The 17,666-nt window shown below is 36.3% G+C and overlaps 2 protein-coding genes across 3 annotated transcripts in view; one reads left to right on the plus strand and one right to left on the minus strand.

Moving 5' to 3' along the window:
• The first annotated feature begins 19 nt into the window (after nucleotides 1–19).
• Nucleotides 20–2,088, plus strand: LOC149588478 (uncharacterized). Its single transcript, XM_089862795.1, has 5 exons — nucleotides 20–166; nucleotides 425–747; nucleotides 811–888; nucleotides 955–1,004; nucleotides 1,072–2,088. The coding sequence occupies exons 1-5, from the start codon at nucleotides 130–132 to the stop codon at nucleotides 1,214–1,216; spliced, it is 633 nt and encodes a 210-aa protein (XP_089718921.1). The 5' UTR covers nucleotides 20–129; the 3' UTR covers nucleotides 1,217–2,088.
• A 227-nt stretch (nucleotides 2,089–2,315) lies between these two features.
• Nucleotides 2,316–17,666, minus strand: part of LOC149588479 (uncharacterized) — a 92,391-nt gene continuing 77,040 nt past the window's right edge. For both annotated transcript variants that reach the window (XM_089862732.1, XM_089862731.1), the window contains 9 exons: nucleotides 6,645–6,716; nucleotides 6,367–6,498; nucleotides 6,177–6,261; nucleotides 5,921–6,075; nucleotides 5,544–5,828; nucleotides 5,094–5,244; nucleotides 3,978–4,990; nucleotides 3,788–3,919; nucleotides 2,316–3,699 (listed from right to left, as the gene is read on the minus strand). In XM_089862732.1, coding sequence (XP_089718858.1) covers nucleotides 3,412–3,699; nucleotides 3,788–3,919; nucleotides 3,978–4,990; nucleotides 5,094–5,244; nucleotides 5,544–5,828; nucleotides 5,921–6,075; nucleotides 6,177–6,261; nucleotides 6,367–6,498; nucleotides 6,645–6,716 — 2,313 coding nt within the window. In that variant the 3' untranslated portion in view covers nucleotides 2,316–3,411. The remainder of the gene's footprint in view (nucleotides 3,700–3,787; nucleotides 3,920–3,977; nucleotides 4,991–5,093; nucleotides 5,245–5,543; nucleotides 5,829–5,920; nucleotides 6,076–6,176; nucleotides 6,262–6,366; nucleotides 6,499–6,644; nucleotides 6,717–17,666) is intronic.

Consider the following 17,666-nt stretch of genomic DNA (forward strand, 5'->3'; position numbering starts at 1 on the left):
GGCGGTCGGAAACCGACCTTAGATGGCGCGAAATAACATGATTGGATAAAAAAAATTTCTTGATACTATCGAGCCTGCCGCCCTGCCATTTTAATTACGCGGCTATACGACTCGATTTTCAACATAATAATGTCAGATAATTACGATTACGAAGGAAATTACAGAGGTAAAGTATTAAAACGAACTTATTCCGATAGATAAAATAATCAAAATAACTTAACCTTTTAAAACGTTACGGATCTACAAAATAATACAAAATCCTGTTAAGCCTTGGTCAGTTAGAAAACGGGCAACGCAATTATGAATGATTTTCCCAAATACACACTGAATTATTTGGGAGCGGGGGGATAACACGTTATACCCATAATTATCTCTCTAATTAGAGCATATTTTAAATTCGCCAGTGTATTTGACCTTGACCTAGGCTCCAGCAAGAGTACGGGAACTTCAGGTTCTAGATGGGATAGTAGAGGACCTTCATCCAGACAAAGCCATAGCGGCAGTCATAGTGGCCATACATCTTCTCACAGCGATCGCTATTCTTACGAAGGAGAAAAACGAAAGTACGAGAATGACAGAGGAGGTGGAGGAGGAGGAGGAAGACACCGGGAGGATGAAGATGAAGAAGAGTATGAAGGACTGAAAAAACAAAAGATAACCATGGGTTTTAGCAAAACCTTCAGTTCAGCCAAGTCAACTCAGGAAAAAAAGAGTTTAGCGCCCATTTCTATCAAACTCGGTGCTCAGGTAAGACCCGTTTTATCTTTATTATCCCTCCTAAGTTATAGTCTTATCGAGATAAAATTTTAGAAAGAAAAAGAGGTGAAACCAAAACTTAAAAAAGCCAGTGCCTCCGTGGCTGAAGTCTTTAACCAAGATAGCGATGATGTAATTATATATTAAACTAATTTAAAAGTATTCCCTTAAAATTAAATTTGAAATGGAATAATTTAGGAAGAAGAAATGCCTCCGGAAGCCAAGATGAGAATGAGAAACATTGGACGGTACAATATTTAAAAGTTGTAAATACAAGTTGCAAACATTTATGTTTCATCTTTTTTTTTTTTGTAGAGATACACCAACTTCAGCAGGACCAAATAGTTTTGGTAAAACGAGGCAAGGTTTTTGTGACGTCAAGAAAGTGTTTGAGAGACAGTTAAAGAAACAAGTTGATGGTGGTAGGGGTGGTGGTGGTGATGGTGAAGAATCAGAATAAAATTGATTTCATTTTGAAGTCTAAAAAAGAAATGTTAAATTTGGGCCTTCAATTATGTATGTGTCGTTTATTATATCAATTATTTTAATTAAAAAAGAAATTAATTATGTTTATCGAGTTCCTGGAATGTCAATAAGATTGCCCTTCTTTTTTTTTTCTTCCCAAAAATAATTATTTATTTAATTATTTAAATCTCGCTCAAATTAAAATTACTAATTAGACTTCTTAATTAAAAAAGAAATGGTGCTTTATAATTTATATTTGGTTTTTGTTCTATGGTTAAAAACAATTTAAAAGCCAAATATATTTTCTAGCTGAGATAAAAAGTAAACATAAACAAAAGATATAAAAATATTTTTAAGACAAATTTATCTATTTCGCGCAATTTTGCACAATTTTAGCCTTTTTTAATTTAGCAAAAAACAATGCATTGATTTCAAAATTAAATTAATGAAAAAGACTAAAAAAAAATAATAAAAATGTTATTTTGAAATACTATTTAGGATTTTTTAGAATAATGGAAAGGGGGTTTAATTAACTAATTAACCACGTGACGTAGTTTGTGCTGAAAAAATTTAAAAATAAAAATATTTAAATGAAACCAAATATAAATGAAATGAAACCCACCACCACCACTATCACACCAAAAGCTTTAAAAGTATAGCACCAATTATGCCTGTACAATCTGAATAAATTTTATAACTACGCGTAGTTGGATTTCTTTGTTTTTCATTATTAGCTAATGAAATTTCATGAAAAAGAGTGTAAAACAGTTATAATAAATGTAAATATTTACGTTTTTCAAGTTTGTTTAACAAACAATTTACGTAAGTGGGTGAAGAATAAAATAAAATGAATAAAATACCTTTAAAGATGCGTTATTTTCTTTAATTAGCTTCATGAATTCATTCATTAACACGAATAACTAGGCCTATGTCAAGTTCAACTTGGCAAATTTAAGCCTTGGTTTATGTTTCAAGCCAAACCTGGGGCTCCACCTATCGCCATTCTCCGTAGAGGGGCTCGACCTACGGCAAGCCTTTGTTACTGTTGAATTATTTTAATTTAATTTTTAAATTAAAATAATTATAGGAACCAATTAGGATTCTAAAAGATATTATTATTGTTTTCTTTATACACCTGTAACGCTTACCAATTAGTAGATTAAGAGAGATTAACTAATAGGTACATTATTTATAAAAGAACTTACAATTTGTGTACAAGATCATAATATATCGCTCCAATTTCTCATTTTTTTTTCATAATATTATTAATTTAGCGCTCATAAAAACTAAAATAAAAATAGTTTTTACAAGAATCAGAAATATATTTGTTTTAAATTTCTTCGTTATTTATTTCAGTTGGACATTTACTCCGCGCGCGAAATTGCTATTAGTTTCCTCGTCCGTAAGTCTAGTAGACCAAATTAGGCTTAGTAGGCCATATTAGGCCTAACTTCACGAGAGGGCTAGCTTGGGGAAAGGAGGTTAAAACTGGATATGTTTTATATCACGTAATTTAAAAATCGCCTTGGGGTAGTTTTATTATTATTTAACTAAAGCGGAACTGAAATTAATTTAATTTAAACGTGTTTATATTAATTGAAATATATATGTCTTTAACTTGACTAGACGCTCTAACCATTTTTTGAGCAATTTCTTTGTATCTAGGAGGCCCGTAATTTAACGCGGGAAAAATGAATTTAAATTTACCACGTGGTAGTAAGGTAGGCCTGCAGTGGGAACTATATATAGATATATATTCTTTGATAATTAGCAGTCTTATTCCTGATCAGCGCCACCTACCCATAGCGGCGACTTTGAGAACTACTGTAAGCGGCAAGCCAATCAGATGTCGCTAAAATCTGGTGACATCACTGACTGGCACTCTCGGGTCTTACCAAAAATGACGTCACCAGATTTTAGCGACATCTGATTGGCTTGCCGCTTACAGTAGTTCTCAAAGTCACCGCTATGGGTAGATGGCGCTGATCAGGAATAAGGCTAATTGACGAGAAACTTTGGTACATTAACTTACTGTTTTGACAAAGGCTTAACGTAACTGAAGGACGCAGGCACTTGGAAACGATTCAAACTTAAAACGCGTCATAGAGACGAGGAAACAAAAGGAACGAATTTCAGTTTCTTTCAAACACTTTGAAATGATAATTGTAATGTAATTGTTGTTCAAATTGTTCAACACAGGCCTCCGAGCCTTCCTAAATGAATATTAAGAGCGCCGATGGCCGTGGTCAACAAGCGTACGTGTCTCGCGTTGCGAATTCCAAAATTTCTCAAATCAGAGTCTCTCAAAAGAGCCACTTTTTCCAAAGGATGACCGAGGCCCCGATTTAAACAGGCTAATCTAAAATGTTCCTCGTACATTGGTAAACCGAGAGATATCAGCCATTCGCGCAAGGAGCCCGAATAGTTGGCTTCAACCACGGGTCCGTAGCAGGCGTCAGCCAGAAAGTCATTAGGAACCTTAGAAAAGAAATTAAACAAAAGTAGGATAGTTGAAACAAACGTATGACCAGTGGTTTAATGTCAGTTTATATCAATTAAAACTTACTCCGCGTCTGCCCCTCATCTGCAAGGAGTTAATTCTGGCTTGGTCCATACTTTCGGCAACGTCGTAGATATCTCTTTGCAACTCTTCGGCGTATCTTTGAACTAGAGCCGGAGGAATTCCGCAGAAACCCGTCTTTAATGAAAAATACGATTAATAACTTCAAAGATCAAAGATTAAACGTTTTAATTACTTTGTCCGTGTAGGGCTCTTGTCCAAGGTCAATTCCTTCGTCTTCCAACTTTCGGTAAACGGCAGTGAGTAAGGACAACGATGGAGGACGTGGGCTCTTCAACGCCTGCGTTTGAAGACTGCCTTTCCTCTGTCCAAATTTCTTATAGAGTTTCTTTTCGAGTAACCTGGAACCACCGTGATGATGTTCGGGTTTTTCCACCGTGACGTGTTGTTGATTGGTCTCGGTACCGTCCATCAATTTTTTTCTCGGTAAGGTTGCCGATTTGACACCTTTGGCCGAGCGACTATCGACCATGATACCGTACCCGTCATGATCTTGGTACAAGTAAGAGACCATGGCGTCGCCGTTACAATTAACTTCGACAGTACCGTTTGGGAACTTGGAAGGTCTCACGACGGTTGGCGTGGTTCTTTTAGGGATTGGCGGGGGAACTTTACCCTTGGAATTTTTGACCTCCAACCTGGCGTCTGGTCGTCCGAAATCAAAGTCTTCCATTCTGACGGAGTACGATAGAGAACCCTCGGAATCGTAACCGGACACTGAACAGATGGAAGAAGCCTTCAACATGTTGGCTGTAGTTCGCAAATTACTTCGGACACTCTCTCCGGAGTCTCCTTGACCACTGTCCGTCGAAACAAAATCCTCCTGCTGCGACGAGGACGTAAACGCGATGGTGGATGACACGCTGCCATTTTCGTCCGAAGTTAACCGTTCGTTGGAAGGCTCACTAGCTGGAATATTGGGTCGAAAATCCGAAAGACGCGGGGAATGAGGTACTTCGGAGTGGTTTTCTTCGTTAACGTCTTGATTTAGGGATTCGTCATCATCGTCGACGTGACCACGCGAAGAAGACGAAAAATTGGTCAAAACGAAACCGGTATCGACAGTGTCCAAATTATTAGTAGAAAGAACCGCTTCGTTACAACCATCCGAATGTTGTCGGTTGTTACCATTCTCGAGGGACAAGTCCTCGTTTTCTAGATTGGTTCCCTCGTCCACTTCGTCAATTTCTGTTTTCAATTTAATTATTTTATTTAAATCATAGTATCGCGAAACTCTAACCCAAGTAGGCCTGCGTTAATTAATTATCTCAAGTCGAAGGGGTTGACGTACCATCATCGTCATAGAGAGCTTCGGCGGCTCTTAGAAGTCTTTTCTGCAAGGAAGGACTAGTGATGCCTAAACTGCTTAAATCATCCCTCTCAATTTCGCGGAATGTATTTAAATCCTCGTAACCATGAAGCATTAGCACGTTCATGCATCCCTGAAAGTCGAAACAGTTCATTAAAACTCGCGTCGACGTACGGTTGCCGGCCAACGATTTACAAGTTGGAACGCGTCCAAAATGGTTTAAAAAGGAAACTCGGTATCCCAGACAACAACCCCCTTTAAATTTTAAAATTACTGAGAACCGAATAAAAGTTAAAACTTCACGGCAATTAAGCTTAATAAGTCGACATAACCCTTTCGGTTCGCGGTATGACAATTTTGTAGCTTGGCGAAACTAATTCGAAAGTTACGTAAAATCTAGTAAACTAATTTAAGATAATAAGGGCTCCGTACCTGTAGCCCAAAATGGTTGAGCAATTGTTCCAGAGTCTCGGGTTGCCACCTTTCGTTGGTAGGTGAGGCAACCGCGTCTTGGTAACCTTCGGAATTAGAATTAGGAACGTGGTTATCCCCTCGAATGCTCGGGTTGAATCTTTCCTTTCGTCTTCTCCTCCTGGCCCTCGATTCGACGGCTATTTCTTCGACGTTGATGAATTTGAAATGACCTACCTTCCCTTTGACAACTCCAACCCACGTCCCCGTATTGTTCTTGGCTATTATGTCAATAATATCGCCTTTCTGGAAACGACATACATTTGGACATTACAAAACTTTCCCCGTCCCGGTAGGCGATAGATTAAAAATAATAATAATAAAAAAACCGTCCTTACTTTTAAACCTAAGGCGTCTCTGTCGTAGGGACTAGGGGTGACATCAACCAGGGCTCTAGCTCGACCTAAGATTGGTCCAATCACCGAAGCGGTCTCGTCTTCCCCAGCTGACGAGGAACTTCGATTGGAACTAGTCGGAGTGTGAGCCTGCAAGCCTGAACAACAACAAAAGAGGGACCATTTGACCCGAGGGCAAAGGGTTGTAGAAGGGGGACTGGCTTTCCACCAACACTTTGAATTGATCATTCGAACTCACTCGATCGTGAACCTCCCGAACCACTAGGGATGCTCTCCATAGAACTTCCACCTTCGATGGGTGCTTCGCCATTTTCTCCGTTATTCTACGACAAGTACAGAGAGAGAGGGGGGGGAGAAAATACTTCCTTTATTAGGTACGCTAATAGGGTCTCGTCTGGAGGAAAGGGTCCTTAAGGGTCTTTACTTACTTCATTGTCTCCGGAACGAGTACTGCCTCTCAGTTTTCCAAATCTCCTTTTAACGTCGCGATGGAGGTCGCGAACTTTACCAGCGAATGACGTTGTAGAAGCCCTGTTGTTGCTGTCTCGTGGACTGAACCTCTGCGATAAAACCACCACAACAACAACAATATTCGTAATTATTATTAGGGTATTTGCGTCAACCAAAGTCAAGGTTGAATGCAGCGATAAAACGGCGACTGGTTTTGAATATTATTCACGATTGAATTGAATTGAACTGTACTTACGGATTCATCCAGATCCTCGCAATCCGATGATTGAGAGTGACCTTCTTCACTCGTACTGTAACTGCTACGATTCTGCAATAAAAAAAATATATATTCAAATAAATTAAAAATTCGTAACTTTGAATTTAAAATCTAGACCCAAAAACAAATAATTATATCCAAAATTAATTACGCAAGCGGCACTGTCACTCCAACTACGGGCTCGAAATGAGCCCATAAAAGAATTTCTCGCCCAGCTAATATTTTTCTTCATTTTCCCGATTTTTTTTTATACAAAGTTCATTTTTTAAAATTGAAGAAACTTGAATAAAACTTAAGGGAAGTCTTGACTCTCAAAGTAAAACTTTCCGATTTCTTTTTCTTTTTTTCTTCAAATTGTTCCTTAAACGAAACGTCTTTCTCACGAATCAGGACTTTTAGAGAAACTTGGGCCGTCGCTATGGCAACTATATTCCGTGCAGGGGTACTTATCCCAAAGTCTCGACTCCTTCCTTACAGAGAGGGCCGAAAAGAAAGAAAAAAAAATCGAGGACCCGAAATCGTTTTACGCGAAATAAATTTCAATCTTTGATGTATGGAAGCGTATATATAGCACCGAGAGTATTTGATAAATTTTTAAACAGATGTAGGCTACGTTGCCTTTAACTAAAAACACACCCAAGGCTGTAATACACCGAACAGCAATCGCGAACGACGCGGTTTGATACCCAGCCTGCGTTAAAGCACCTGTCTTTTAAGACAATAGACTATAAAAGAAATTCACAGAAAACTTCGTGAAAACTACGCGGAAATTTATATTAATCGCGTAGACCGACTTTTCAATACCGTCTTTAGGTTTCAACGAATTTGCGGGTTATGATATAAAAATTTCTTTTAGTACAGTAGGCGCGGAGGTGTAATAACATACGTCACTTAATATACAGCCAGCACATGTTTGAAAACGCTTTCATTCCTATATCTGTGGGGAAAAACAACTCAAAATACGATGACTGCTACCCATACGACCCAATCAGATCTGTTGGATAACACGTAACAACTGCGTGTTGTTTTCTTCGCTTCAAAACAATTTTATTGCATGGAAAAATTTTAAATTTTATGCAAAACAGACTATACAGAAGTAAAATGTTTCCCGTACCATATTTACCCTTGAATTGTCAATTATTTTAATTAAAATTAACTAATTTACGTAAATAGCTCCTGAATCTTTGATTCCTACGAACTTGAACATTCAAACGAAAAAAAAAGAGTTATTAAGGGGATTGACCCGATCTACTCAATAACTGTTGATTGTAATTAAACTAAACACGCCTAATTTAGATCCACAATTAAATTGGCCTAGCAGAGAATTATCCATCATACATGATAATCCCGTAGTTTTGAATGCGCTAAACTTATTGCGTAACTTGTTTCGAATTCAGCAGGTGCTGATGCAAGGGAAAAAAACCTAATAGTAATAAAACAAAAATAGTCCATTTCGAATTGACAAACTAACGGTGGAGACCATCTTTCGAGTCCCGCACAGAATTCTATTGTCCCGGGCATATGAAAATGATTATATTGAGTTAGCTGAATACACACGCACAAAAAAAAAGACCACAATAGCCGCGAGTCCCCAGCCTGTGCCGCGTTACCAACCCTTAACGACCATAATTATATGGGTTAACCACAAAAAAATGGCAGCACCATATGTACAGGTGGAGAAGAGAGGTACGAATTACTCGTGCAATTTACCTCGATGCGAGAGTACTTTCCTAGTTCCCAACTGTCTGTCCATCTCTGGGGTGTCTAAATGATGAGAGGAAGGGTCACGCGGAGGTCATAGGTGCCCCGATGCCAAGGGCGTTCACCAAACAAAATGAAATGGGGGACCCTTTATTCGGGGATTGTTTGAAAAGTAACTGTAACAAATAATCATCATTAGCCAACTGTTTCCGAGGGGTGGCACACTCGACCATAATCGCTTAGTAATTAAATAAACAGTATTTAAAGAATTACGGGGTTGATTAGCCCCTCGATATTATTGGCCCACAATAGACAGACCGACAAAGAGTCGCCACGAATTGTTTAGTATATAAATGTGAAATTTTTACTGAGTCATATAATTAATGTAATCGAAATTACCACAAAAATAATTTGAATATCGCAAATGTACGGGTTCGAAATGAATCCATCGGATTAATTAGGAATTATTGTTTCCCCCTTTGTTTCGATTCTCGAGGTAAGGCCGAGCGATGTTCCAAGGTGAATTCTAACGAGTTCCCTAATGATCCTAATTTATCCCAAATTAAATACGAGGTTTTGTTCTTTAGATATTTGAGTAATACCACTCAAGGTTTATTAAATTATTTTTCATTGAAAGGTAATTTGAGAGTCAATGAACGGATATGAGAAACGTGTTTATTATGAGCCTTGGATCAATTAATAAACCAAATAAGCATGATGATGAATAAACGAAATATTATAGTTAAACAAGAGACCGTAATATTCCTTAATATTTAAAAGTTAATTTGAAATAAGTATAGTTAACTCGCAATTTCCCTTCCTACGAATTAAACGATATGATTCTTAGTCAAACAAGGAACTTAACTTCAACATTAACGTCATTAAAAATTAAATCCGGTTAGTGCATATATTTTTATAAAACTTCTACTGAAAATGCGAAAACGGAAACTAAAACTTCGCAATCATCTCTCTGTACCGTTATTTTCTCTTTTAGTCAAATAAGGTAGGGGTAGATTAGATTCGCGTTTACGCAAAACGAGGCGCAAAAAATAAAACGGCATTGCGTAATAACACGAAATTAAAGTAAATTAACTCGAAAATACGCGACATAACGTGAACATTACTAATTGATTAAATAAAATATGGTTTTATAATATAAAATTTTAATTATTTTGTTAACCTAGTAGATTTAATAGCAACTATTTCGCAATAAAAGTTGTTATTTCTATAAAGATGTCAGTATAAGCTTGTTTTTATGGTATGTTTGTCATCAAACCGAGATAAGGATTCTAAAATACAGAATACAAACGCATAGAGGAAGTTTCTCCTCTTCACTATGTATAGCTAGAGACTAGAGTCGCTTAGAAAAAGATTAATATTCAATTTAGGCTCAAATGTTAACATTTTCTATACCACTACATAATATACCAACCACCAACCAGTCTCGATCTAAATGAGGAAAAAAGTTAGCAAGACCTCCGCGAGTTTGTTGCCTGCTTTAGACTAAGAGAAATAAAACCGGCTTTTTTTTAGAATATATACCGTAAAAAGATAACGAAATTTATTGTATTTACCGTTATTCGCTAAGCCTTGGTCTAATTTAGTATTTTTTTCTTTCAAATATAAAGGAAAAAGCTAAGAAAAAATAGGTCTCATTAAAGCTAGGCGTTGGTTTTAGTTCAAGGCTGATTATAGGCCTAAAAATAGACATATCTGTCTTAATATATTACGTTGATATTTGACAATTATTTTTCTTTTTAATATACTAGTGAAATTTCGCCCTAAATTTCACGCGCACAAAAATATTTTAGAAAGTGATTGTCACACAAAAGAGACGAATTTTGTTTCGCCATTGTTTCACGAAAGCACTGGCCCGATTCTAATATAAAGACGCTTGAATATCCAGAGACAAAAATCTTCGTTTCTCAAAAAACCCCATTGTCTTAATTCCGTACCACCGACACCTTACTCCTCATCCAGTTTCAAACTTCAAGAAAATTTTTATATCGTAGTTTTTTTTCTAACACATTTCTGTGGTTCGTTTGCCGAAATTAAGAACAATGAATCAGTTCATTTATTCCCAAGAATATTTAACAGAAGCGGGAAAGGGAAATTCGCGGAACTAAAAAGATTCCTTATAAAAATCTCATATGAAAATTCACGAGATAATTAAATATCTTCAATTAAAAAAAATAATTCGCTAGAAATTAATTAGAGAGGCGTGAAATTTAGACCCACTTTCTTCCTAGAAAAAAAAACTACGTAATTATTTCTTGAACTTTAATTATTTTATAAAGAAATTAAATTATAATTTTCCTGACACCGGTCCTAATTTATAGTCCACACATCAAACAATAAAAATTACCCTGGATTAGATACAAAAAAATAATAACTCCAATTGGATTAACGTCAAATAAATTTAATTCACACGTTGGAGAGGGGGAGGGGGAATTACCTTTAAATTAAATCACGTGGTACAAGCGATAAAGAAATCTTTGACAATGATTAACGCGATCTTATTATAGCTAAACTGCAAAACTAGAGCTATCGTGAAAAATATCGTAAATAAATAATTTAATTTGAAAAGAAAATAAAAAACTGGGCCAGTTACCTCGTAAAATGTGAGAGGAATGTTACTAAAATACGCCAGTCAAATCAATTTGCCTCGATTTTGACTTTATTTAGAATTTTTATTATAAGCTATAACTGGAATGCATACAGCTAACAGGAATAAATGGGTAGCCATTTTCACTTAACATATCAAGGAGGACAAATTTTACCTCGCGGCGCAAGCAATGATTCCAATTAGCCGTATGCATTCCAGATTATAACTTGATTTAGAAGTTCGCCGGTTTACCCGTAGCCTAGGCCCATTTAGGGATAAAATTAAGTGAACTTGTAACCATTTAGGGAGACGTGATAGCGAACAGGCTTATTAAGAAATATATAATATATACTCCATCGTGTATCAAAGGAGGAAGGTAGTCAACCTTTCCTTTCTAAATAATTTTCATAAACTGGGCCAATAAAATATTTCACAGACAGACTTGCCGCCCTAAGGCTGTACTCTCATTTAAAATTAAGAACCAAAAAAAAACCAGTGAAACGAAAGAGAAGATGATGGATTTTTCGGCTCCTCTGAAAGCGTTTCATTCTGATAAAGGTATGTTCCAATATAATTGGAAAGAAAGAAAAAACTCTGTTGAAATAGATTCAGTCAGTGCGAACAGAAATTAAAAAAAAAAAAGGTGTTTGGCTTCATACTCTCTCTCTATTATTCCCTTTCAATTATTTCCAAGGCAATAACCCTTTCTTTCTCCTTCAATAATTGATTTTAAAGATAAGACGCTACCAAAGACAAAACCGCGATAATCGTATCAACACTGAAATTAAGTAATTTAATTTTAATATTGACATATTTATAGCAGGCTAATTAAAAAAATAAAAATAAAAAAAAATTCTCGCAAGTCGGTGATGGAGTCTTTGATCTTTTAATAAATAAATTTGTTTAGAAAGAAATTAATGAGTTTGTTTTTGTGGCTGGCTATTTCTGTACATGTCTTGGGGGTGCAGCGAGATTAAAACGAATGATAAGTTTTAATGAAAAACAACCAAAGTACAGTGACAAAAGCAACCGCAAAACAAAAGCAAATAAATAAATAAATGAACTCGTAGAAAGTGCTTTTCATATTTTCGGGGCGAGTGTTTCTATGAATAACTAAGGAGGTCTTTTCTTCTGTTTCTTTTAATCGTTTTCTTTTGCCAAAATGACGTTCCATAGAAGAGAGAGGTCATTTTGGGTGGATTACCATTGGTTGGGTCATACACGCGAATAGATTACCACAAAAATTAGCAAAGCGCCTAGGGATAGGGAGTTTTTTAAATGAACAATTTAAATACAACTACACGCGTATCTGAACATTAGGCCTAACTGAAGATGATTTAACTACGGTTATAGGATGAGTATTTATGGTTAGAAACATTAAGTATTTTTTTAAAACGAGTTTCTATACGATACAAGGTTATATTAGGCCAAGAGGTCAGGTCAAAACCGCCCCTATAATTTCGAATTTCGACAGAAATCGCTATATACAAATTTGTTCGGGTCCTTACTTCTTTTCAAAACCCGAATACCCACTTAATTAAAAAGCAAGAATAACGATTACAAATCCCACATTGAAACAGAAATAATGAGTTTGAAAAAAATTAAGAAAAAATTCACTTCAAAGATAAACTAGGGCTAAATTTCTTTCAAGTCGAACTGCTTTTACTTAAAAAAATCCAGAAATAAATAAATACATGTCTCTCGTAATTAAGGCAACGTTTAAGATACGTTTTTACATCCAAAAAACAACATATTGAAAATAAAATTCAATAAAACCAAATGCAATTGGGATATTCATAGAAAAAGCGTTAATAATAATTTGAAATGCAAGAAATTAGCGTGCTATTCTCAAAAGATTGCTATAGAAAATAAAGCAATTGAAAAAAAAAAGGCAACGCAAACTCACTTTGAATTTCTTGGATTTGCATGACGGAGAATTTGTATCTTGAATCTCCCCATCTTCGCCATCCGAAATTAAGAGGGAATATCGTTCGGATTCTTTACTAATAAGTCTCATATTGTTGTTTATTTTTTATCTTCACACGATCAAATAGCTTAACTAATTTCTACAGCACCACACCGTTCGATATTCATTCGAATCTTCGTAGAACCATCCAATTTGCATTTGGTTAAATTAAATTCAATTTTAACCGGCGAAATTAAACCGCGACGCGTTCCAAAAGGAGCCCCGAGACCTTCTGTTACGTTACGTGTTCTTAGGAGAAACCAGTTTCTCAACGGCAAAAGAAAAACGAGATCTCGCTCCGACGGCTCTCTCAGTCGAATCTGGGATGAACTAAGAAATTTAAGAATGGTTCCTATTGAAAATCCGAGAGAGAAAGAAAGTGGGGTACATTGGGAACGAAACTAACTGATGCACCAACGAAGGAAGACTGTAGAAAAATAAATTTTATATTTATCTCTTATCAAAAGAAATACGCGAGTTCTGGGCAACCCCAATATGGGTCGACATCCATGGGAGGGAGGGGAGGGGAGAATACGGTAACAGTATTTAGCAAAGCATCGACCCCTTATGGTGGTGGTAATGAAATTGTAAATCATAGATATCATAAATACATTTTTATAACTATCAAAGTTATTAAAACAGAATTTGTCAATAGGAAATCAAACGCAATTTAACTATTTACGATTCTATCTATATTAATTTCTAATATCTATGGATTGAGCGATCCGGGAAGGATGAAACTTGGCTGGCTTCCCCAGAAATAGCGGTTTTTTTTACATGTCGTAAATTTTTCTCGGGTTTTCGATTAAAATTAAAAAGCGATGATCTTAATTGATTGCTGCTATAAGACGTTTTTCGAAATAATATTTACCGCGCATTTTATTTTATTTCATTTTATACTTGAAGCTAAATTTATCTAAACTGAATAAGTGTATATCTTCCATGGCATTTAATCCAGTTAAACTATATCAGATCTTTTAGGAATGTTAGTAACAGAAACTTGGGCAAATATCAAATCAATTTCCGCGTTATATCAAGAAGAGAGAAAGAGAAAAAACAATATTCTATTTCCGTGTTTGTTATAAATTCAATTATAGAATTTAAGACGTTAAATTAAGAATTCAAATTAAGATTACCAATAAACTAATTTTGAATTTCCCCGAATTTCGTGACAATTTTAACTTTCCCCGATATCCATTTGCAAAATTCCAGGTATCAAATGCTACGGTCAAATTTAGAAACAATTCAATCGTTAATTTCACTAAGCTAAAGTCAAAAATGCTTTAGTTTTAAAAGTCAAAGAGTAAACCGCCTCTAGCTAAAAAGCGAGAGCTATAACCCACCCAGACCTTGCATTGTTAGGCTTATTAAAAAACTTTCCTAAATATTACATTACACAAGTGACTATACAGTCTGTCTTTATAGCGTTACAGGATGCGTTTCCTCTATGGTCTCAGGCTATGTGTTCACTCTCGCTCGCTCTAACAACTTCTAAATACATTTTTTTTTTTAAATTCTTCTTTAGAACATAATTTGACCGAAACAATGGATAGTAAAGGCACGCGTACCACTGTATCCTGTTTAAAAGTCTCTTGAGACTCCAAATACCTGTATATTCAATAATTGAAGGCGTATCCGAGCTCGAGTCGCTAAACAGACGCTACTTAATTGTATATTGAGTACCTGGCAAATTAAATAGGTAAAAACGCGATAAATATTCTAGCGCCAGTATATTCTTATTATAGATTTTGTTTTCCGATAAAAGCAAAGCGTACCTACAATTTTACCTGGAATATAAAAATAACTCGTTACAATAAAAACACGCGATTCGCTTTTCGTGAGATTGCCTGGATACAGAAATATATAACTTTTATATTCAAATCACGGCGGCTAAATATATATTCGCATATAAGAAAACTTTTATTTTTGGGTTCGAAAAATGGTTTTCCAAAAGCATACACGCTAGCACGATTAATATAATACCATTACGAGTGCAATGTTCTTAATATAAAGCGCACGAACCGGCCAATTTAGAAACGCTATCCAGTTTACGATAAATTATATTCAAGGGTGAATTTTATAAATTCGCTTTTACAGTTTGAACGATGTCAAATAAACGTAAAGAACTTGTCAAATAAAATGTCAATGGATGTCAAAAACCCTTAAAATATGAAGTTTTCCCAGTTTTCTTTGAACAAACACTCCCGGGAGATCTAAAAATAGGGACGCTAGATCCTAAGATGCCCGGACTGAAAAGGTAAAAATCACGCGGCCATTTGGTTCACTCTTTGGAAGAGGAGAGAGAGAGATAAAGAGAAAAAAGAAGCTGAAGAGCAAACTGACAGAGATTGGGGGTGGGACGAGGGTAGGAAAGCTCCATCCATAAACACCGCCGCTTTCTTCATTGAAGTAATACTACGAGGATGGACTTCAGATGAGGATAACATTTGGGATTACACCGAGAGAGGATAGCCGCAATCTTAGAATGAACCTAAATACCATTAAATTCACCTTAAATTCCAGTCTTTCCAAGCTTGTAAACGGGACCGGGAGATCCTTATCCTACAGCATCGCACCCCGTCAGAGAGAGGAGCGGCGATTTATATAGATAGACTCATCTTGAGCTTCCCTAAAACCAGACCACCACGAGAAAAGAGAGTGAAATTCGAAGGGTTGGTTTTTACGTGAGATCCTATACTTAAGGGTCAAGGATTCATCTTCTGGTGGCGTGGTGGTGTGGCTAGGGGTCATTGCCACGGAACGGAAAATCCCCTAGACCTTAGTCTCTCCCAATCCCATTCCTTCCCCCCCCCCCCACTTTAAAGTATATATAGATGGATCAGGTTCTCCGGATCAAATTCATACCGATGCTGCTGCACTATACATTCCGAGAGGCTCTTTCTCTTGGGGAATTTAAACTAAAGCCTTCTTTAACTATACATCCACGCATCCTAGACCTAACTTCGTCTCGAGTGGGGAATTCAGTAGGGATACGTCTATTTTCCAAAGGAGACTTTGTAATCTTTGAGGAAAACTGGAAATGGGATAGACCTACGTTCGATCCGAATTGAGCTCTATTCCGTCGTAAACACGGTATCTCTACCACTGAGCTAATATGGTAAAAGGCGTCATGATGGTACGCGTCTCTCCCTTAAATACGCCTTTATCTCTATTGGTTCAAACTCGTAAGACGGTGAACGAAGTTTATAGCAAAGTTCTATACACCACGCATCCTCGCGTAGAGATAGGATCAAGATGGGGAAGCTCAAGAGGAGGTGCGCATGGGGAATTTCGGAATAGAAATTGAGCTATTTCGAAACACGCCTACGAAGGTTTCAAATTTAATAAAGCTATGATAAGTACGATTCACGCGTTAAGCATCACGACAAAAATGGTCTATGAAGGAACTCGGCGTTGCGTTTTCGCCTCAGGCAAATTTCTACCCAAGCCAAGACGCTGAGAGCTAATTTTCGCGAATTGCTAAATTGCTTATGTGTGGTTAGACTAACTCCCCGCCCGAACCTAAGATAACACCGGAAGTAAGTTAAAGTAAAGTAAATGAATGAATGATTTTAATCATTTCCTTATCATTTCTTAAAGATAACGTCTCGTAACTACTTCAATTTAATTAACTTCTAGAAAAAAAAAAGCTGAGGAGCAGAAATAGCAATCTCAAAAGCAATTTCATACGCAAAGTGTTAGAAACTTTGCCTTCGGGGTTAAATGGGAGGAAAAATACTACAAGTAGCGCTAAAAACAATTACCATAAAAATACATTACCATTTTATTTATTTTTTATTTACGAATAATTAATAAGGTAATTTTTTAAAAATTGTTTTAACCAGATATGAAAACGTGTAGTTCCTTAATTAAAATATACGCGAGAAACTTGAATATCTAATTATAAAGAGACAGAAAGAAGTTATTTATAAATCACGCAACCGCACCGAGGCTTAAGTAAGTAAATAAATAAATTTGAATATTGTAATTAATTCTTCAAAACTACGCAAATATATAATAAATATAATTAGGTCGCGAGATAATATTTCATATTCCTTAAATAAATAAATTAATTCACGTTTCGACCTGTAGCTGTAGTTTCTAACAGTTCTAAGTAGAACGTTGAGGCCCACTATATACCCTTTATACATATAAAAATTCCAAAAACCTAAAATAAATATACACTTTTTAAGACTCTGACCTTAAAACCGCATGATATATTTACGATAAACCTCATTCACCTTTACGTACTTGAATTCCTAGGCCTATAAATTTTTCACGTATCATTTGAACGTAAAAAAACAATACCCCAATCACTTAGGTAATACTAAGCCTAAAGAATATTCAAATTTCAGGCAGATTTCTATTTTTATCGCGTCTCTAGGGGGGGGGGGGGTTGTGGCACGCTCGAGAAATCAGTCTTCATTCAAATACCTCGGCTACTTTAAGAAACTTAACTACACTTTATCCCGGCCGTTGAATAGGGGAGTATATATTAGATAGATTGGCGTTGCTATGACAACGGATAAACACGAGTGCAGACCGCACTACTCCTTATGAAGAGAAGAGACGCGTACTGGGACCGATAAGAATGCCTTCCAGGTCCCCCATCGAAAAACCCGTACACTATTCTTTGTATCGGGACTATAGGAGGTCGGTCCCTACCCTGGGATTATAATAGTTCTAGGTTCTATCTTAGTAATTAAAATATAGCCCCGATTTAGTTAAG

Source organism: Phalangium opilio, unplaced genomic scaffold, assembly GCF_054372755.1.
Source record: "Phalangium opilio isolate 3A_F unplaced genomic scaffold, DU_Popi_V2 ptg000650l_1, whole genome shotgun sequence".
Taxonomy (NCBI): Eukaryota; Metazoa; Arthropoda; class Arachnida; order Opiliones; family Phalangiidae; genus Phalangium; species Phalangium opilio.